General features: G+C 44.9%; 2 protein-coding genes across 3 annotated transcripts in view; one reads left to right on the top strand and one right to left on the bottom strand.

Moving 5' to 3' along the window:
- The window catches only part of LCT (lactase), a 53388-nt gene extending 38905 nt beyond the window's left edge, over positions 1-14483 (top strand). The window contains exons 10-17 of the mRNA XM_060106812.1: positions 1545-1835; positions 4258-4456; positions 5893-6095; positions 7952-8061; positions 10554-10688; positions 12224-12447; positions 13325-13549; positions 14175-14483. Coding sequence (XP_059962795.1) covers positions 1545-1835; positions 4258-4456; positions 5893-6095; positions 7952-8061; positions 10554-10688; positions 12224-12447; positions 13325-13549; positions 14175-14395 — 1608 coding nt within the window. The 3' untranslated portion in view covers positions 14396-14483. The remainder of the gene's footprint in view (positions 1-1544; positions 1836-4257; positions 4457-5892; positions 6096-7951; positions 8062-10553; positions 10689-12223; positions 12448-13324; positions 13550-14174) is intronic.
- Positions 14484-18235: 3752 nt separating this feature from the next.
- Positions 18236-21482, bottom strand: part of UBXN4 (UBX domain protein 4) — a 33248-nt gene continuing 30001 nt past the window's right edge. For both annotated transcript variants that reach the window (XM_060106710.1, XM_060106709.1), the window contains exons 12-13: positions 20585-20787; positions 18236-18892 (exon numbers count right to left, since the gene is read on the bottom strand). In XM_060106710.1, the coding sequence (XP_059962693.1) occupies positions 18754-18892; positions 20585-20787 (342 nt within the window). In that variant the 3' untranslated portion in view covers positions 18236-18753. The remainder of the gene's footprint in view (positions 18893-20584; positions 20788-21482) is intronic.

The following is a 21482-nucleotide window of genomic DNA, read 5'->3' as shown; positions in this document are numbered from 1 at the left end:
GCCTTGTGAAGTCCTATTTTTTTTCCAATGGGTTATACTTTTGCTGTTATTATGTATGCAGATGGTTAAATTGTCCACTTTTTGCCTGGTGGATTGTCCTTTAGCTGGATCCTGTGTCCTTTTTTTTTTTTTTTTGCGGTATGTGGGCCTCGCGCTGTTGTGGCCTCTCCCGTTGCGGAGCACAGGCTCTGGACGCGCAGGCTCAACGGCCATGGCTCACGGGCCCAGCCGCTCCGTGGCATGTGGGATCTTCCTGGACCGGGGCACGAACCCGTGTCCCCTGCATCGACAGGCGGGCTCTCAACCACTGCGCCACCAGGGAAGCCCTCCTGTGTCCTTTTGACATGGCCCATCACTCTTTGAGCACTCTGTTAATTCTTTCTGGTGCAACAAGATGTTCCAGGCTCATCTTGTATCTTTTCTGCCCCAGCCCTGTAATCAGCCATTTCTCTAAAGAGCCCTGGTTCCTTTTATTGGATAAGGGCATTGAGAAACCAAGATCTGGGTGCTAGGTGTGCTCACTGCTACTGGGGTGTCATTACTTCTAGGCCCACTCAGTGGACAGAGCTAGGAAATGCATGTGTGTGTACACACACACACACACACACACACACACATACATGTGCATATATGTCTCGTTCTACATCCACCCAAATCTTTATGTATGTTAAAAAACACACTGATACCTCCAATTGCAATCCAACTCTACAGGGTTAATGCTGGCCTTCCCACTTTTCATATTTGTATCTCTTTTCTCCAATGATGAGAAATCTAGTTCCTAATATCTTCAACATAGTCACTTATTTTCTTAGTCCACCTGCATTAACTAGTCTCCCAACCACCAAGCCATCTCCTGCACCCAGATGGACCACACGGGGTGCATTCCCACTGACCTAGGGCCTGCCACTCTCAGAGGGGCTGTGCAGGCCAAGCCTGGACATGTATTCTTGCTGAGAATGCCAGCAGTACCTTGGCTGCAGCCAATCACACAGTATCACACTATATATGCTTAAGTGTTTTAAAGTAAATTATGGAAATTACACCTCTCAGACTACCTAAGCCCATAGGTAGGCATTTGCCCAGTGGCTTGTGGTCAGTTTATAGGCTAGGTGGGAGGAGGAAAAGGAGGCACAGAAACAGTGATACACATCTTGATTAGAAACTCTGCTGCTACATCTGGCATCATTGGTATTTGTTTGGCTGTGATTGGGGTTGAGGCATGTGGAACTGTTCATTCAAACTTTTAGTGAGCACCCACCATACTCCAGACAGTGCTGCACTGACTGCTGCACCACCAAGATGAAAGATGCAACGCCTAGACCTCAGTCTTGTAGGAAGAAAGCCAGTCAGCAAGCGCATAATTGTGCAGTGCAGCATGACGGTGCCGTGATGTTCAGAAAGTATGTACGGGAAGCTGTAGGAGTTCAGAAATCGGGGGGTGGCAGAGAAGGTGATGCCGACTTATGTCCTGACTCAGGACTCACCCACTGACTGGGAAGGGCTTGACTACATGACTTGCTTAGACCATGTCTTGTCATTTTGAGATCGAAGGTGCGTGGAGAGCAGATGGCAAAGGGCTCAGTATTTGGGACACGTTTTCTCACACACCACTGAGGGTTGGGAATGACGACACTGGAGACGTGGCCTGTGACAGTTATCACAAGATTGCCGAGGATGTGGTCGCCCTGCAGAACCTGGGTGTGACCCACTATCGCTTTTCCATCTCTTGGACTCGCATCCTCCCTGACGGAACTACCAAATACATCAATGAAGCGGGCCTGAACTACTACGTGCGGCTCATCGACGCGCTGCAGGCTGCCAGCATCCAGCCCCAGGTGAGATGGGGCCCTGACCGGGCCTTGGCCAAGTCCCCTGGGAGCCAGCTGGGCTGGAGAGCACATTTCTTGTGTGAAAAAATGCCGTTTTCAAATTTAATTTCTGAATGATCAGTAAAGATTTTCCTTCTGCCCCTGACCTCTAGTCATCTGTTTCCCTCACAGGTGACCAAGTTTGCTGGGTTCTCATGTCCTTTTGTGTATGTGGCCAGTAGGCATGTGTATATGTGTATGTATATACCTTTTCCCCTCTTTTTTCCTAATGGTATGATACATACAGTTTGATACTTGCTTTTTTTAAATTTTTTAATTTATTTTATTATTTATTTGGTTGTGCCAGGTCTTAGTTGCGGCAGGCGGGCTCCTTAGTTGTGGCATGCATGTGGGATCTAGTTCCCTGACCAGGGATCGAACCCGGGCCCCCTGCATTGGGAGCGTGGAGTCTTAACCGCTGCGCCACCAGGAAAGTCCCGGTACTTGCCTTTGTTTAACAATAGTTCTTACAGATATTTCCATATCCATACATAGTTTCCTCATTTGTTGTTTTTTTGTTTTTTGTTTTAGTTATGTGGTAATTGTTTGTACCTTACTTCTCTAATCACTTCCCTATTAATGGACACTCTTCCCTGTGATGTTTCCACTCTTTTGCCATTATAACCAACACTACAATGAGTAACCATAGATACATAATTACACTAGGGTGGAAGTTTATCTGTAGGATATGGTTCTAGGAGCAGAACTGCTGAGGCAAAAGTGCATGTGTTTTTAAGCCATGAGTTATTATGAATAATAATACAGAAGCTCACTTGTGGGCTTCTTTGCTGTCACCAAATCTTTATTTTTTTTTGTGGTACGCAGGCCTCTCACTGTTGTGGCCTCTCCCGTTGCGGAGCACAGGCTCTGGACGCGCAGGCTCAGCGGCCATGGCTCACGGGCCCAGCCGCTCCGCGGCATGCGGGATCCTCCCGGACCAGGGCACGAACCCATGTCCCCTGCATCGGCAGGCGGACTCTCAACCACTGCGCCACCAGAGAAGCCCGTCACCAAATTTTTTACATTTTACTTGGGAGCCTAAGAATACTTCTCCTTTTCCCCTGGGCCATTTATGATAAAGGGCTGGAGGGCACTACTTCTATGATACTGTGTGTTTCCTCCGCTGTATTGATTGGAGATTATGCACTGCAGCCAGAGCATAATCTCCGCGTTAAACGCCCCCCGACTCCTCACCACAAAAGCAGAGATTTTTACAAATAAAAGTGCTACCTGGACTTCTCACGCTGCTAACACTGCAGGAACAAATCATCCATGCAGCGTTTATTACAGTGCGTGTGAGCACTAGCTGTGATGGAGAGGGGAGGGCCAGTGGCTGCCCTGCATGAGCCCAAGATCTGGGGGGAAATGAGCTCCATTACACATAACAATTCAGAACATCAGAAAGAACACAACTCAGGGATAAATGATTTTGTAGTTATTATTTTTTTTAATAGATTTTAAATTAGTTATTTATTTATTTTTGGCTGTGCCACGTGTCATGCAGGATCTTAGTTTCCCGACCAGGGATCGAACCCAGGGTCTTGGCAGCGAGAGCATGGAGTCCTAACCACTGGACCTCTAGGGAATTCCCTGTAGTTCTTAAGGGCATTGAGACACCGCAGAAAAGAAAAGTGCTGTGGCCAGAAAAAGCTTCAAGGAGGTGTGGGTCTTGAAGAAAGAGGACAGTCTGGGTGGGTGGGTGGGCAGGGGAAGGGCATTTCAGGCAAAGGGAGAGACTGGGTCTGAGCTGAAGACGGTTGGCAGCCCAGTGGAGACCCCTGGCGTGGCCAAGATGGGGTGTGTCAGGAGCATCAAGGGAAGACCCAGAGAGAGGAAAGGCTACTACATGGACACGGCCATAGAGGCCCCTCTCCAGCAAAGGGTTCCCAGGTCCTCAGAAAGAACCTGCAGACAGATGTCCATGGGGATGCCCCTTTACAAGCAAAATGCCTCAGAGCCTCAGGCTCTCAGTGCAATCTATCCCGGAGGTTCTGAAGCTCTAGCATTTCTGATCCTTGACTACAACCATAACTAACATTTGCTGAAGAGCTGGCAGGATGTCAGCCATTTTTCATGTCCTCTGCCATGTGATTTAGGCCTCACAATGATTTCGGGACATGGAGGTCTCAGGGCCTGAGCCTGGGGTCACACAGCTGGTAGGTGGCAAGAGCTGAGACTCAAACCCAGGCTTCTCTGATCCAGAGGTATGAATTCCTCACGCTTCAACACTGCTGTCCTCCCCTTCCGGCCAGAGAACTTTTGAGGCTTATTTGTCACATCATTCATCCTCAGCTTTAGCAGTAGACATTTACGCTGGTGCATACATACAGCATCGCTGGCTTCCCATGAAAAGGAGGTTGATGGAAATGCTGATCTTGCTTTTTCACAGGTGACCATTTACCACTGGGACCTGCCGCAGGCACTCCAGGACATCGGAGGCTGGGAGAATGAGACGGTTGTACAGCGGTTTAAGGAGTATGCAGATGTGCTCTTCCAGAGGCTGGGGGACAAGGTGAAGTTCTGGATCACACTGAACGAGCCCTATGTCATTGCTAACCTGGGCTATGGCTATGGGACAGCAGCTCCAGGTAAAGGTCCCAGACCCCCCTTGTCAGCTCTTTGGAGTGTGGCATTCTCAGCACCACAAAGACATGAAATCCAGGTGGCCCTGGAGGAGGAGGCTACAAAAGCCCAAAAGCAGTGCTTCAGGATCTCCGCCTTCTGCTCAGGGCTGCCTGGCAGGCAGCAGAGCTTCCCCCTTCTGACACCACTTTTGCTGAACATGAACTTCACATCTCAATACATCCAAATGGCTTCATTGCTCTCTCTCTACGTCTGATCTGCCTCAGATAGGAAGCTGCCTGAGATCAAGGGTGTGGACTAATCGATATAGGAAAAGGACAATACATCAGACTGTACAGATCCACAGTGGTTTTTGCAACTCCAAAAATGCAAACATTTCCAATATATGATTTGGCTGACCTGGGCTTAACCTGACTTGAACCACTGTGAGGTGACATCCCACTTAGAGTGAACATTCAAAAGTTCTGCACGAGCAGTGCTCGTTTTGGCAGCACATATACTAAAATTGGAAAAGTTCAGCAGCAGACATATGAATGTCCTTAATCATGGAGAGCTGTCCTGGGCCCTGCTGGGGTCATATGTAACTATGTTATATGCAACTTATTACTTTTCCAAGACACAGAAACATTTTAATTCCAAAATACATGAAACCCTGGGTTTTTTTTAAATTTAAGTATATAGTTGATTTACAGTGCTGTGTTCCTAAGAGTTTTTAGTAAGGAATTGTGGACCTGTCCTTGTCCCTTGAGAACCCTCCAATTTTCCTTTTCTTGAGTTCTGAGCCTTAGAGAGTAAATTTGTGTTCATTTACGTGATTCCTTGGGATTACATGTAAAAGCTGGAAAGAGCCACGGGGAGATCTGTTTCGACCCATTACCAGATGTATCTCCCATTGGTCCTTAGTTGACGCTTTGGTTTATCTTTCCTTCAACTTATGAGAGGCAGCCTCTCTCATAACATTTGCTCTCAAGGAATCTCTGTGTCAGCTGCTTCCATCAGCTATACTCTCCAACTCTTACTTTCACTGTGGGTCCCCCCAGAGTGCCAGGATGTCACCTCCTGAGGCACACTCTTCTGGGTACTTTGCCTGTGATATATGAGCCACTCTTTGGGCGAGGGATACAGAAACCAACACCTATCCATCAAGTGCCTTCTCTTTGCCAGATACAGTACTTCTGGGTGCTTTGCACACATACTGTTTCATTTCCTTCTCATAAGAACTCTCTATTGCTCATTTTGCAGAGGAAGGAACTGAAAGACTGAATTATTCACCCAAAGTTACCTGGCCAGCTTTAAGAAGTGGAGCCAGGATTTGAATTCCATTCTTCCTCAAGCCAAAATCTTCAGCCTTTCTCCCAAACACGAAGAGGCCATCCATAGGCAGAAAGTGATATTCTTGGCCACATTTATTCTTCACTGACATCTATGTGTGTATTTCCAGGAATCTCCTCCAGGCCTGGCACTGGTCCCTATATTGCTGGCCACAACCTAATAAAGGCTCATGCTGAGGCCTGGCATCTGTACAACGATGTGTACCGCACCCGTCAAGGTGGCATGATTTCCATCACCATCAGCAGCGACTGGGCTGAGCCTAGAGACCCCTCCAACCAGGAGGAGGTGGAGGCCGCCAGGAGATACGTTCAGGTCTGTTCTTCCTCTGGGCATTGTTCTTACTCTTGCTCTTTTCCCCTCCTGTCATGATCTAATGGAAACAGAATTAGATTGCGAAACAAAAGATTTAGGATCTAGGCCCTGCGTTGCTATTACCTTATTTTGTGCCCTTGGGAAAATCATCTAAACTTATTGTACTGTTGTCTTCTCATCTTTGAAATGGAGGTGACCTAACTACCTCATAGGTTTGCTGTGATCAAAGTTCTTTGGGGTTGAATTTTCTTTCAAGTCTTAAAAAAAATCATTTATATATATAGCTCTCACTGGATGCAACACTGGCTTGAAGCTAAATAACAGAAAGAAATTCTGCCTTTTCAATCTGTGGTTTGACTATAGGAGCTAATAGAACTGGGCTGCAACGTCACATTTCGCCTCTAGGTGTCACCATCTGATTTTACTTACTCTGCCTAAGAATTACCTTAAGTTGGGGGCTTTAGATTATGTGAAACTCATTAGCGCCCCTAATTTTCCATGAGCTTCACATAAGGACATGCATCTTTTGGTCATGGAATTTTGCTCCTGGGAAGTGGAGGCACAAGTAAGCAGGTCCCAACAACACGGCCCACCCTTATTTCAGCCTGGGCCCCTGAAAGACGAGAGAGAGAATGGTGCTCTTCATGCCATAGCTTTTCCCTGGCTCCTGCTCCTGTCTCTGAAGAGGTCTGAAGGCACCCTCTCCCATGTTTCAGCATCAGGAAAGAAAAGCAAGCTTCTCTCTCCAGATTGCTCCCCGCTTTTAAAGGCTGGAGGAGTCCGCAGACTGTGGCATTTCTGAAAGGACACCAGTGGCCTTGGTTTGCCAAATTCTTCACAAACGAACTTGACAAAGGTGGTCAAATTAAAAAGCGCAAACAAGAACTTAATGTTCCATTTGCTAGCCAGCTTGGGGGAAAGCCTTGGAACAAAATTCATTCATTCCCTCATTTCAGACTTATACAACTGGTGAATTAGAGCAATAATTTGTTTTCTGAAATCAAAACAAACCTCAGTAAATGTTAGGCTGTAGTCTCATTATCACAGCTCGTCTGTGACCTGTGACCCTGCAGCTCAGGACTATGATATACATGTCCCCTAATAAAATCAGCTTCCACGGAAACAATTTCTCACCTCAGAGTGAATTGAAGCTGCTTTTACCAGAGTGAGTATGTTCCAAGCCTCATCTCTGACTGGGAATGGAAGGCTGTCCTCACCCCACATTTCAGGGAGTAGCCAGCAGGTGAGGGGAGGATGTCGAGACAGAAGCAGCCTCTCAGGACCCACAGCGTCATAGCACTTGGTTGCCACGTATACCCCCTAAGGGTAAGGATGGCCTGGACCTCATTCAAGAAAACAGACTGCAAAGTTCCTCACTTTGCGAGTCCAAAGCCCATGAAGAATTATCCTTTGCCTGGGCAACCAGCCTTGCACCTGGCTCCTCCCAGAAGGTTCTGGTGGGTCCTTAGGCGTGAGGATGGGGAAGGACCTGCTCTGTGGTAAGAGAGGAAATCAGGGCCTGGAGGCTTGTGGTCTCTCCCCATCTTCTGCAGGACCCTCCTAAGGGCAGCCAGCCGCATTTGTCAAGTCCAGGGCCCATATGCTCAGATCAGTTCACATCCCTCAAGCTACAGTGGGTGAGAACATCACCCTGCCCACAGTGAGCTCCCAGCGGGGTGACAAGACCTGTGGGCATTTGAGCTGCAACATGGGAACAGCTGCAGAAGAGAGGCATGCTTCAGACTGGGTTGGGGAGGAGCCCTGGGGTCAGCGACACCTGAGCCGGGAGCTGCGGTCTCCTGTGGGCCCGCCTGCTAGTGCCGGCACTGACTGTCTCCCCCTAACCCCACCCGCAGTTCATGGGAGGCTGGTTCGCACATCCGATTTTCAAGAATGGGGATTACCCCGAGGTGATGAAGACACGGGTCCGTGACAGGAGCTTGGCGGCAGGCCTCAACAAGTCTCGGTAGGTCCTGGCGCCACGCACTCAGCCATGAGAACTGGGAGGAAGTCTGCTCCATGGTGCCCAACTGAAGCTCCCGGGTGTACGGCACAGTGATGCTCTGAACATGGCTGTTGGGGCCAGAGAGGCGTGTCTTAGGCGTGTCTGAGCTTCCTTGCTTGCTGGGAAGATTACACGCGAGTGTGTTTGTGAAGCGCTTAGCCCAGGACCTGGCATGGCTGTGACAGGCAGTTGAGACAAAAGGCAGTTGCCCTTATTATTATTCTTCAGAATAACCAGGAAATCCGTCCCCAGGGCATCTACTTCTTAGCGACCCACCATCTCACTCCAAGGACAAATTCCCCAGCTCATCCTATCCTATTTCATCACCTTAGGAGTGAATGTGGGTAGCAGTGGGTGACTCTTAGCCGAGTGCTTTTTGTCCTTTGGCCAGTGGGTGGCAATGGTTTGCACCGAGGCAGTCCTACTTCCGTCAAGGAAGTAACAGCAACATCAGCAACAGCTAACATTTATCCATCTTCTATTGGCACTTTCACTCCTATTTAAAGATGAGTAAGCTGAAGCACAAAGATTATGGCAAGACTGCCCAGCAGTTCAGTGATGGAGCTGGGATTTGAAAGCAGGCTGTCTGACTGCAGGGCCCATGCTCGGTTTAAGAGTCGTCCAGCTGGGGATTAGAGGTGTGGTGTGGGGAAGGGGACGCAGTGCCCTGGCCTTCTGGGAACACACCCACAAGCTCTAAGCTAGCTCATGTGACCATAAGAAGGGGAGGGTAGGGTAAAAGAATTCAAAAGGCAAGCATTCCTAACACAGCCTTTGAGTCTTATACAGCCCACCTGTGAGGATGAAATAATCCATCCCAGCCCTTAAAACGCACGTGTGTGCTGGCCTGGTTAGGGTAAGTCCTGCTGAGCCAAAAGGTCTGATCTGTCAACCCTGGTCTCCAACAAGCGAGTGCTCCAGTCCATTAACACAACCTTGCTGAGCACCTACTGTGTACCCAGGCCAGGGCCAGGCCCGGCAAGGCCCACACAAAGAGGGGGTTCCAAATATGGTTCCTCAAGTGCTGACACACTGGCTGGAAAGACAGTGACCTTCATCACTCCAAGGAATTCTATTCCCCAATTTCTTCATGCAAGGAAAACTCAGAGGAGATCAGGGCAGGCTGGGTAGACCTAGGAGACTTCACGGACACGACAGGACAGCTGAGCCTGGGCCTTGACAAGGAACAGCATTTGGGAGAGCAGAGGCCCTTCCATCCAGTGGGGAGGGGTGTGAGCACCCACCTAGAGGTTGGAATGAGTGGGACCCCTGCAGCTGGAATTCCGGAAACTTGGCCCAGTAGCGGTGGGAGGGCCAAGGCCACGTGGTGGCGGGCCTGGAGGCCAAGCATAGGGGCTCAGCCTTGATGCCACGGGACCTGAGGAGCCCCTGCTGGCTCCTGAGCAGGGAAGTAAAGGCGTGGGCACGGGGGCTTAGTTTTGCCCCAGTATTTCAGCAACCCCAGGGAGGGAAGGTTCTTCCCCAGGTTAATGGTAGCAGAAAGGTCAAGGTGAGGTGCCAGGCACCTAAGCAGGGCATTCTCTAGGCAACCCTAAACCTGCAGCATGTAGTCAGGATTTGGCTGAGATGAACCTCTAAGTGTTGCACACAAGTGCATGTTGATTGAATTGTATAGAAAAGTCTCACTAAGAATACATGGAAAGAACGTCTACATGTGTATAACTGAGTCACTTTGCTGTACGGCAGAAATTGGCACTACACTGTACATCAACTATACTTCAATTAAAAAAAAAAGAACACAAGGAAAATGTTCCACCAGATGTTTAAAAAGAAAGTGCAGGGCTTCCCTGGTGGTGCAGTTGTTAAGGATCCGCCTGCCACTGCAGGGGACACGGGTTCGAGCCCTGGTCCGGGAAGATCCCATATGCCGTGGAGCAACTAGGCCCGTGTGTCACAACTACTGAGCCCGTGAACCACAACTACTGAAGCCCGTGCGCCCAGAGCCCTTGCTCCGCAACAAGAGAAGCCACCGCAATGAGAAGCCTGTGCACCGCAACCAGAGAAAGCCCGCTTGCATTAACGAAGACCCAACGCAGTCAAAAATAAATGAGCTAATTAATTTTTTAAAAAGGGCAGTGAAATCATATGAGCAGGAAAGTCCAAATCTCAAAAGTTCAATCAATTCAATTTGTAAAAGTATTTCCCCTACTGATAAGGACTGACTTTGCAGAAAAGTAGCACACCTAAACAAACCACAGTAAAAACTTGCAACAGGGAGAGAGAGAGGGTCTTGCAACGCCAGAGGGAGGCGAGGTCTGTGGTCTGGTAGAAGGAGGCTCAGGCGCTTTCAGCAGCAGCTGGGAGGGCCTCTCCTTGCTCCCAGCCAGAGGCCCGTAGTCACCTCCAGGTACCTGAGTTTAGAGCCCTCCACCAACATCCCACAGCACATTCTCTTCCCAAACCCCACGTCCTTAATGGCCCTTTCCTTCCAGGCTCCCTGAGTTCACAGAGAGTGAGAAGAGGAGGATCAACGGCACCTATGACTTTTTTGGGTTCAATCACTACACCACTGTCCTGGCCTACAATCTCAACTATGACTCCTGGATCTCTTCCTTCGATGCAGACAGGTAAGGAAGGGTGCCTGGAACAACCTTTGGAAAAGTCAGCAACGTGCTCCTCTTCTCTCACTTAGAGGCCTGTACAGCCTCTGAAGCTGCCTCCTGATGCTGTGTATCCCGGGGTTTTTGCAAGATGAGCCCCATCTCCTGAGATACCTAAAAGAACCTCTATCAGTCAGATAGTAATTCAGGCTAGGGTTTCCAAGATGCTTTCCATGTAAAGCAGACAGGCTTAGAGTTTTTAAAAACGTTAAAAAAAATTTTTTTTTTCTTTCGGTTTTCTTTTTTCATCAGATTTGTTTCACTCACCAGATGTTATTTCAGTCAAAATAACAAGCTTCTTTTTTCCTTTTGAGGGTAAAGGTTAAACTATTATTTCTGTATTACAAATAATATATGTTCACAGTAGAAACACTGGAAAGCAATAATAGGAAATTCTTGAGTGTCATTTCAGAAGTGTATGTGTGTGTGTATGGGTGTACTACCTCTCTCTCTATATATTTATATTATATACAGTTTGTATAGTATATAGTTATACAGAAATGTTTATTACAAAAAAACCAGGATTATTATGTGGGCACACTGTTTTGTCCCTCTTCTGACAAGCATCTTTCCCCATCAGTAGCTGTGACTCTGTCCGGGTTGTTTATTTGGAAACAAGCGCTGACATCCCCACTGCATCCTGCAACCACGAGAGTCAGGCTTGCTGAGCAGGGCTGAGAGGCCTCCCTGCTGGTCCCCGTTCACGCACCCACTCGACTCCTGCTGCCTCATGGGTCCTGGGACTGTCTCCCTAGGCACCTGTGCTCAAGCTTATGAAATGCTGCACATGCAGTTCAGGTGAACAATAAATCCAGCTCCTGATAAAACGCAACGGTTTTTTTTCCTGAAGGATTTGGACGTTAAGAAATATCTAAATGGCTGTTCCTCATAATGAAATGCATGAGCTTCTGTGCCCCCCCGCAGAGCTCCCTCTGGCACAACCTGATGCCCTCTCCTTGCCCATCGCTGGAGAGAGAGGAAGGGTCTTGGGCACTTGAGGCAGGTCCCAGCATATCTACCCCATCACCACATGAATGGGGGCCCAAATACTGGTGCCTGTGGCTGTGCCTGTGGCCTGCGGGTGGCGTTGACCAGACGTAGGTGACTCAAGGGCGCCTCTTCTCTGAAGACATAGCACTCGCATCCCATGGGAGATTATGGTAAGGGAAGCTCAGAGCCCTTTCACATCTAATGTGAGGTGTGGCCTGTTAACAGAGCCGTGGAGGGTTAGATCCATGAGTAAGACCATTCCTCTGTACAGGTAGAAAGCAAAACAGAGAGCTTAGGTGGCCTGTCCAAAGTTACACCAGCACGGACTGATGCCACTACAACTAGTGAAAAGAGAACCTGAGGCCTTTTGACTCTTCTAGGTGTAGCTACGACTCTCTCGAGTGTAGGCAAAATCTAGGTTTTTTTTCTAGTGTATCCTGTTTTACGTCTTGTGCAGAGGGCCTCTTGGGATTTACAAATCGAGACCTAATCCTTAGCGTTTGAACTCATAGGGGAGTTGCCTCCATCACAGATCGCTCTTGGCCAGACTCTGGCTCCTTCTGGCTGAAGATGACACCTTTCGGCTTCAGGAGGATCCTGAACTGGTTAAAGGAGGAGTACAACAACCCCCCGATCTACGTAACAGAAAATGGAGTGTCCCAGCAGGAAGAATCAGACCTCAACGACACTGCTAGGATCTACTACCTCCGCAGTTACATCAACGAGGCGCTCAAAGGTATGCCAGGTCCCCGCCCTTCCTCCAAGTGCACCTTTCACTGCTGGAAACATATGCTAACGTCTGCAGTCAGGGCAGTACTGCACCCACAAGCCCCAGATGAGAAAGATGAGGTTTCTAGCTCCTTTTGGGTTTAAGCCTTTGGGGCTGCACAGTAAGATTCTTCCTTCCTAGATTTAAGCTCAGCAAGCAAACCCTGTTGCCTGATACAGCTAGACTCAAGTTCTTGGCCTGTCATTTGCTCTGCTTGATCCTCTGGTGTCAATGTCCCTGAACAGCAGTCCCCTCCTGAGGACAGTCTGGGCAGGGGCCAGGTGGAATGGGCTGGAGGGGTTGTATGATCTTTTGTTCCCCAGGCAAAAGTTTTTGAGGCCCTTAGCTCAGCAGAACAAGTTGGGATGGGACTATGACACGGAAATGGTAATGCTGAGTAAAAGAAAATGAGCAATGCAGCAGCAAAAAGGAACGATTGGAAAATCTTATTCCAGATAAAATATTTTCCAAGGGCCACTGTTCTATAGGGAAGAGCATTAACACTCTAAGGCTCTGTCCAAGACCAATAACCCATGATGTGAAGACAAGGAGGATTACAGATGACCCAGGAGGATTAATTTAGTCTACCCATGTTCCTGACTCCCATTCAGGGCTGAGCCTTTCTAGAAAATGCAGATGGCTCTGCAGTAGCACCCATGGAGGACGAGCTAACGATTCCTGCATGCAAAGGGTGGGCAACTCTCTTAAAGAGCTGAAAAAAGCTCACCTTGACCTGCACGCAGGGACTGTAGGACAGCTGTGGGCAGGCACAGCCTCAGTAGGCCTGGTGGAAAGGTGTCTTGGAAGACCAGGGAAGCTCAGGCTGGGGCCTGTCTTTGGGCAGCTGTGCAGGATAAGGTGGACCTTCGAGGATACACGGTTTGGACTCTGATGGACAACTTTGAGTGGGCCACAGGCTTCGCAGAGAAGTTCGGTGTGCATTTCGTGAACTATACTGACACTTCTCTGCCAAGGATCCCCAGAGCGTCGGCCAAGTTCTACGCCTCCATAGTCCGGTGCCACGGCTTCCCTGACCCCGCTGCAGGGCCACACCCTTGTCTGCAGGAAGGTGAGACGTGGCTCTGGGAGGGACAAAAGCCAGAGGGGTGAGGGGCGAGGGGGCCTGTTTCTATTTTCTTCTAGTTTACTACCCTCCTCTCTGCCTCTCCATCCCCTTCATTCATTCAGCCAACATTTCTGTTCTTTGAACGCTCCAGTCATTCTTAGGATGGAACAAAGGAATTAGGGTTAAAGTTACATCGAGAAACTAGGCCCTGGTCTGGGAACAGCAGGTCTAGATTCTTGTCCCAGCCCTACGACTAACTTGCCGTGCAGCCTTAGGCAAGAAACTAGGCGAACACTGGGCCGATGCAAGGATGAAACACCGTGCCTGGCACAATGTAAGGTGGCCAATGTTTGCTGAGTGACTGAAAAAGTATAAATTACTATACAAATTAAGAGACAATTATAGATTATACTCTAATCACTGAGAGAGATGCTTCAAAACTAAAACGATGTGACTTCCTTCAGAGGCTCACAACTCAGTGTGAAGGATTCGTATCGTCACCTCCGCAATGCACTCACCCTGTAGCTTCTCTACTGCAAGGATCTGGCTCGGGCTTAATCTAGGTTAACATACACCTGACAACTCCGTCTGTACCGGTGCACACACTGCCTCTGTTGTCCTCTCCTAGGTGCTGAGCCCACCGCCAGCCCCATGAGAGAAGAGGACGTTCAGTTCCTGGGGCTCAGGCTGGGTACAACAGAGGCCCAGACAGCACTGTATGTACTCTTTGCTCTACTGCTTCTTGGAGTCTCTGGTGTGGCATTTCTGTCCTACAAGTACTGTAAGCGCTCCAAGCAAAAGCAAACACAACCAAGTGAACAGGAATTGAGCCACAGTTCTTCACTCTGACCTCAAGTTACCACCTCCTCCAGTTCTGCAAAATAGGCCTAGTTTCTTTGAAGCCTTTGCCACCTCCAGGACCACTGAGGATCTTATACTTTACCCATAACAGAGTTTGTAAAAGTCTCTGCACTATTAGATACTAATTAAACTTGAAGGATTTCAAGTCCCTGATTAAAATGGAAATATCTCCACCTTGCCCCAGTATCAGGAATTCACTTGGGCATTAGATGACCCTGCGAGTGGCTCTTGTGGAAATAAGTAGATACTGAATGCGTCTACTGGTTCTGTAAGCCACTGAACTGGGCTGTTTTAATTTTCAGAGACTTTAAAGGCAAAAACATTAGTAAGAACCATAGCAATCCTTTTCATAAAAAAATCAACTGCAATGTCATCTCCTGCCCTCTCTCTTCAAGCTCCCTCCCAGACTCTTACCTTGTGTTTCTCAGAAACTAAAAAAGGTGCTATTAACTGTGTCCTATCTATCTTCTATGGGTGCTTCTCCTTGAGAACGCAGGTTCCACAGAAGTTATGACTGTCCACTTGTATAGCTTCACCACAGTAATCCTCTGCTGTTAGCTTCTGGAGGCCAGAGGGCCACGTCTCAGTGTCCCTGGCAGGCACATTTTGGAGACAGGGCAGGGGAAACACAACCGCTGCATTTGTGTGCTCATTCAAAAAACATATGCTGAGTAGCAGCAAGTCTTTATCAATGCCCCTCGGAGGTGCTAATCAGACAGTCACAGTATGGAACACTCAAACTTGTTTGGTCTATATATTCTTCCTAGATATCTGGGAGAATGTTTTTTTTTAAAAAACAGAGCAGTTTTCAACTGGTTTTAAAAGGCCAATCACACTCGAAATTTTGCTTCTTGTAAGTGTTCCTTACCTGAATTGTATCTATAGAAAATTCCTATCAAAATGTTCCACTGCCATGGGCCCCAACCTGACAGTCAGAATTGCGGGGCGCAAGCATTTTTCTCCTACCAATAGACAGAAAAAGTTTATCAGATGGGGTGAAGACGGTTCTAAAAGTGGTATCAGAGACATTCGTATAAGCTGTCAATTATACCTAAAGTCAATATACCTTTTTTGGGGGGTGGGGCGGGACATGAAAAAGAATAATACAAAGTTTCACATGAAACAAACTTGAGAAAAGATCCAGGATAAATCTGGAGGGAAAAAGAATATAAAATGTATTATAAAGCTAGTTATAAAAAGTAGTTTTGAAACAGAGAGAATAGAAAGATCAACAAAGGAAAAGAGAGCACAGACAGACCAGCCACACGTGGGAACAAGGGTGCATGACAGAGGCGGCCTGCTAAATCGGGGGCGGGGGGCAGGTGGATGATGGACCACTCCATAAATGGAGGTGGCTCACAGGTTAGCTCTTGAGGATGTTAGCCACAGGTGGGGGGAAGGGAGCCGCATCCCTTACTCAGATACAAGATGTAAATGTAAAAAAATGAAACCATGAGAATGCTAGAATAGATGGGTGAATTTTTTTTAAATTACTTTCTGAAATGGGAAAAGTATTTTATAGTCAAGACTTAAGACCCAGAGACCATAAAGAAAAACGCTGATACAGGACCACATAAAAACTGTGGCAAGAAATTACCATCAACATACTCATCAAAAGATGAACAGGGAGAAGATATTTATAGCAAATGCTAGACAAAGGGCTAACTTTCTTAATATATGTAAAATTGTTATAAATCAGTAAGAAAAAGATGATAAACACAAAATGAAAGAAAACACAGGCAGTTCTCAGAAAATAAATCAAAATAACCAATAATATTAAAAGATGCTCACCTTCATTCATAATCAACACAATGCATATAAAATGCATACAGTTCTTCATTTATCATGTTGACAAAGATGAAAAAGTATAATACAGTGCTGTCAAGGATGTGGGGAAATCAACATCCTCCTACCTGTTAGCTGCTGTAAATTCACAGAGCCTTTACAGGAGGCAATTCCCCAGCATTTTTTATAATCCAAACTGCAAACACCCTTTGACTCAGTGACGTTCAAGTATATTTCCACAGCTAAGAAGACACCTTCCCAAAGATGTTCACTGTAGCAATGTTTGTAATAGAAAAACAAACACAAGCACAAAAACTGTAATAACCAATGAACGCAACCAGAGAATGGGTAAGTATATCAAGTGAAATGCTTTGCAGCTGTTAATGAGAATGAGGTAGCTATGTGTTGATGGGGAAAGATCTTCAAGACTGTGTACGTAAAAAAGCAAGATGCAGAGTAGTATATATATAATATGATCCCATTTATTTAAAAAATAAAGATTACATATTTGCTTATGTATGCATAAAATTTTTCTGAAAACTACAAAAGAAACTGTTAATAGAGATTACTTCTGGGGACTAGAACTGGGGATAGAATACAAAGAGGAAGATGTCATTTTATAGCCTTCCATACAGTTTTGAATTTACCATGTACACTTTTTAAATTATAAAATTGAGGAAGGATCCTCTTACTCAAAGACAGTGAATCATTCTTTTATGTACGTTTCTCTAAGAATCTCTATTTGATTTTTTTTCAAGGCAAACTTGGTTTTTTATTCACATATTGCTATGTTTTTAAAGAAGACAAACCTTTACTTAAATGGGATGCTTGCTGGAGATGTTTCTTTTTCAAGCTCACTTTTTAAATTATGGAAGTAATTTCATTACAGAAAATTGAGAAAACATATAAAGACGCAAAAAAGAACTAAAATTATATATAACCACTCTTACCACAATTAACGTTTGGTGCGTTTTCTTTTTTCTTTACATTATGTTAATACATAGTACTACCTCTATATAAAATGTGTTTATAAAGCTGAGATCATACTGTACCTACAGCTCTGTATCCTGCTTTTTTCCCCCGAACGCATAACAGGTACTCAACAAATATGTTAAACTGAATTGTTGAATTAGTATTGTGCCATTTCTCCTCAGCAAAAGTTAATTCTGCAGAAGGCATTTAGTTGATTTCTAATTCTGAAGTAAAATAAATAAAACTTAACATGTTTATACCTAAATTTTGCCTGCATTTATGGTCATTCCTTCGAAAAACTTCTTAGATCAAAGAGCATGAAATATTTAAGGTTTCTGACAATGTTTTTCAGAAAGATTATCCCAGTTTTCATTCCTACCAACAACGTACCTGGTCTCACTGTTTCTTTGCCAACACTATTACCATTTTTTAAAGTCATTGTTACTTCATAGGTGAAAAACGAAGTTTGCTCTGGGAAAATTTCTTCCTCCCATTACAAAATAAAGTCAGAGTCCTTCTATTCCAATCTAAACACAAAAGATTAGAAGAGGAACAGTCAAACTTACTCCCTTTTTCAAACATTCTTAGTGTCTCCACCACCATAAACATATAGTAGCATGTTAGTCAGATTAAGAACCTAAAATTCTTAAGAATAACCAAATGAGCAAAAGGCAGATCTTAATTCCCTACTTCTTGTCCTACAATACAGGTACTTCAGTTCTTTGAAGAGTGATTATCATTATTGACAGCAAAACTTCAGTATAAAGGTGACAGACAGAGAACTAGTTGTAGACCAGCAGTTGTTTTGTCCGATGAGAACAAAGACCATAACATTATGCAAACAAAGCGATGCCTCCCTGACTTAGGAGAGACAGTAACATAGCATCGGTGTGTGTCAGAAAATTTCTTCCTGCTGACATTTAAGATAAGGTGGTCACCTCCTTTCCTGGGATAGTTCCAGGGCAGTACAGGGGGGCAGCGGGTATCAGAGACACATGACCTCCACAGAGCCCTGTGCAACAAAAAGATGCTAGGATAACAAAACTTAAAGGAAAGATAAGATCATTCTGATTTTTGGAAAAGATTTTTTTATTCAGTGTTTAAGTAAGATTAAAAACTACAAGATTTTGCTTGCAGCTGATGAGCAAGAAGAGAAAAGTTAAACCCAAATTATCATCTGATTGGCTAGTTAAAACGCTCTGACTCAAATTATTCAGTGACATACCAGTTACTTTGTGTGGGCTGAGGAGTTCTGGAGCAAAACAGCCCTAAACAAAACACATCATCTGAGAGCACAGGGCTAATGGGCATATGAAATACTAAACAAGAAAGCTGATAAAGGGAGGCTGTCACAGACCTTTTGTTATTTTAGGCTTCTAGCAGTTGGTTACCACATACAAGGACCTAGCAGCCAGTTATTTTATCTCGACTTGTCTGAGGTTAAACAACTTTAACCCACTAAGCAGGTATAAAGAGACACTTTGTAGATGAGTTGGAAAACATAAAGCAGTCCCACTTCTCCAGCAGAATTTTAGTTGAATTAAATCATAAGAGAAACAATGATTACTGCACATATTGTACTTGTCACACTACATCTGCTGAGTAGAATTTCCATTCCAAGTGTTGTTTTCATCTTCACCATCGTCTTGAGTCCTCAATCTGTATATCTTGCCCTCCTTTTTAAAGTCTTCCCCCCGTTTCTCCAGCACTCTTTTTCTGACTGGTTCCCTGATATAACAAAAGAGGGAGGAAAGAAGAAGATGATATAAAATGAAAACAGCAGTAACACAAAGCCATTTCCTTTAAACTGCCATTAGTATAGTTTAAGGAAAGTCCATGGAGATCATTATATCTACTAACGCAGTACTAGACTTTATACATTTTTGGCGGTGTTAACTTCATCTGTTCTCTAAGCCAAACTAGTCACATCATGTTGTCCACGTGTTATTTCTTGGTGACTCACTAAGTTTTAGAAGACCGGGACCACTTGCCATCTAAATCTTTCCTTTATTATGTATGCAAGCTGATGTATCTACTAAAATATTTATTTATAACTTACACACCCTAGAGGCTATCCCAAACTCCATTCATAGCTTAATATACAGAAATAGTCAGTTAGCAATTTTCAATCCTTTCAGAATCTTTAAGAGTGATTTATTTCTGCATGGACAATTTAGAACAAACAGTTCTTCATCTGAAAATGGAAAGGAAACAGGTGAAATTTACGCTAATACATTCTCCAACACTAGAGGGGGAGGGAGAGAGAAAAACAAAACCCAGTAGTGGAACACGAAGCTTCACCTGCTCGGATGTACATTCATCCCATCCTTTGCCCCAACCCAAGACCTTTTCCCTTACCTGAAATAAATTTTTGAAACCCACACAGCAAGCTCTTCTATATGACAGTAATTCAGGATGAAATGCTTCCATTCATTGCTCAGTAAGAGCTCTGAAATTCAGACCTAACAAGGCCTAGGTCTGAATGCTGTTCTAAAACTAGAGAACAAGTTCTCTGTCCCCACTTGAGTAATGTACTTGCCTTCCTGCTTAATAGTTAAGAAAGAAATAAAGATAAAGGCTGCATCAGCCCAGTCACAATATTAACACAAATTGTCATCTAGAGAGTCAACAGGACACAAGATTAGGGATCTCCTTACAGCAGACAAAGGCAAGGATTTTCATTACTTACCACATATGATTGGTGTGAGGATTTGCTATTAATGGCCCAATAAAGTATTGAACAGTACTAGATATATATTGTAATAAACTGTGCTATTAATTATTAGAAGGGGGTATAATCTCGAATTCTAAGAAAATACTTCCTGTAAACCTCTTTCAAATATGTAGAATTTTAACAGAGGTATGAGCTAAGATCATTAGTGTTGTCTATCAGTATTACCATTCAAACCTCGGCCATCTCTAACAAAAGTAAGGCCTCTTGGTTAAGAAACTAGTCCAAAATAACTTTCTGAAGAGTTATTTCGTCTTCAAGTGAACATCCAGTTTGGTCCTTCTCTGAATGACCCAGAGGAGGCAGTTAAATTATCTACAGCACAATGATCCCTCTAAAGTAATCATACAAGACGACTGTGAGAAATTAATGAAGTATCTTGTCAGACAAAACATGGGTAACAAGAAAAGATATTACTGTTTAGACCTGAAAAAAATATGCCTTTTATTATGGGATAAAGAGAATTCAATAAATGAAATAATAAAATCAGTGGCAGTGAAGTTGCTTTCCATGGAATAGGTTTTAGAAAGATGGCTGAGAAAATGCAGGTATTGAGCTTCCCAGAACATGTTGGGTTTTCCCCCTTATACAGAGAAAAGGCAAAGTATCCACAACAAAATTTTTCATTTTGAATAAGGCACTGGGCATTACTAACATATTTTGCAAATGGGGAAAATACAAACAAATACCTTTTTTCTGAGTTGCCAGAAGATGCAAGGTTTGAGGATTCCAATGATGCTGCTCTCACCGAGGTCTGTGCAGGAGGAGGATTACTAAATAAGAAGTTGCTAATCAATCTCCAGATGGCAAGGAATGGGTAAAGTACTGTCCCCAAGAATGTCCATAAGTCGCCACTGGAAGAAGGTACCATGGATGTAGTTGGTCTTCCTGCCTAAAAATTAAGAAAGAACCTAGATAAAGACGACATCAGCCCAACCACATCACACTCAAGGTTCCAGATAAACTTTTTTACCTGGAAAAGTCCTGTGGATTTTAGTTTACTGCAAGAAGGTAAAATTGCCATCTTTTGCTGTTTTTCAACTGTGTAAACTTCTAGGAACTCCTGGAGCTCTTTTTCTTTAAAGGAGTAATCACAACACAGAAACTGCAAAGTAGTTTCTCAGTGAAATGAACCAATTATTTTGAAGAGAACTAAACTTTTGTAATGAAATTAACAATTTTGATTTTAAAAGTCTTTCTTAATGATTTTTAAAAAGGGAAAGGTTTCAGATCTCAAAATACAATTAATCCTGATTACTGGAGGACTGTTTTAGGTGTGAGGCTAAAGTTCAGATCTGGGCAAACTATAGTAGTCCCCCTGCTTACCTGCAGGGGATACTTTCTAAGACCCCCCAGTGGATGCCTGAAACCATGGATAGCACCAAACCCTACATATACTATGTTTTTCCCTACACATACATACCTGTGATAAAGTTTAATTTATAAATTAGGCACAATAAGGGACTAGCAAAATTGCCAGCATCATCAGTCTTGAGCTTTGGAGCCATTATTAAGTAAAATTAGGGTTCCTTGAACACAAGCACTGCAATATTTCGACAGTCTATCCGATAACCAAGAGGGCCAGAA

This window comes from Mesoplodon densirostris, chromosome 8, assembly GCF_025265405.1.
Source record: "Mesoplodon densirostris isolate mMesDen1 chromosome 8, mMesDen1 primary haplotype, whole genome shotgun sequence".
Classification (NCBI taxonomy): Eukaryota; Metazoa; Chordata; class Mammalia; order Artiodactyla; family Ziphiidae; genus Mesoplodon; species Mesoplodon densirostris.
Note: the sequence above shows the minus strand (reverse complement) of the source record. Positions and strands in the feature narration are given on the sequence as shown.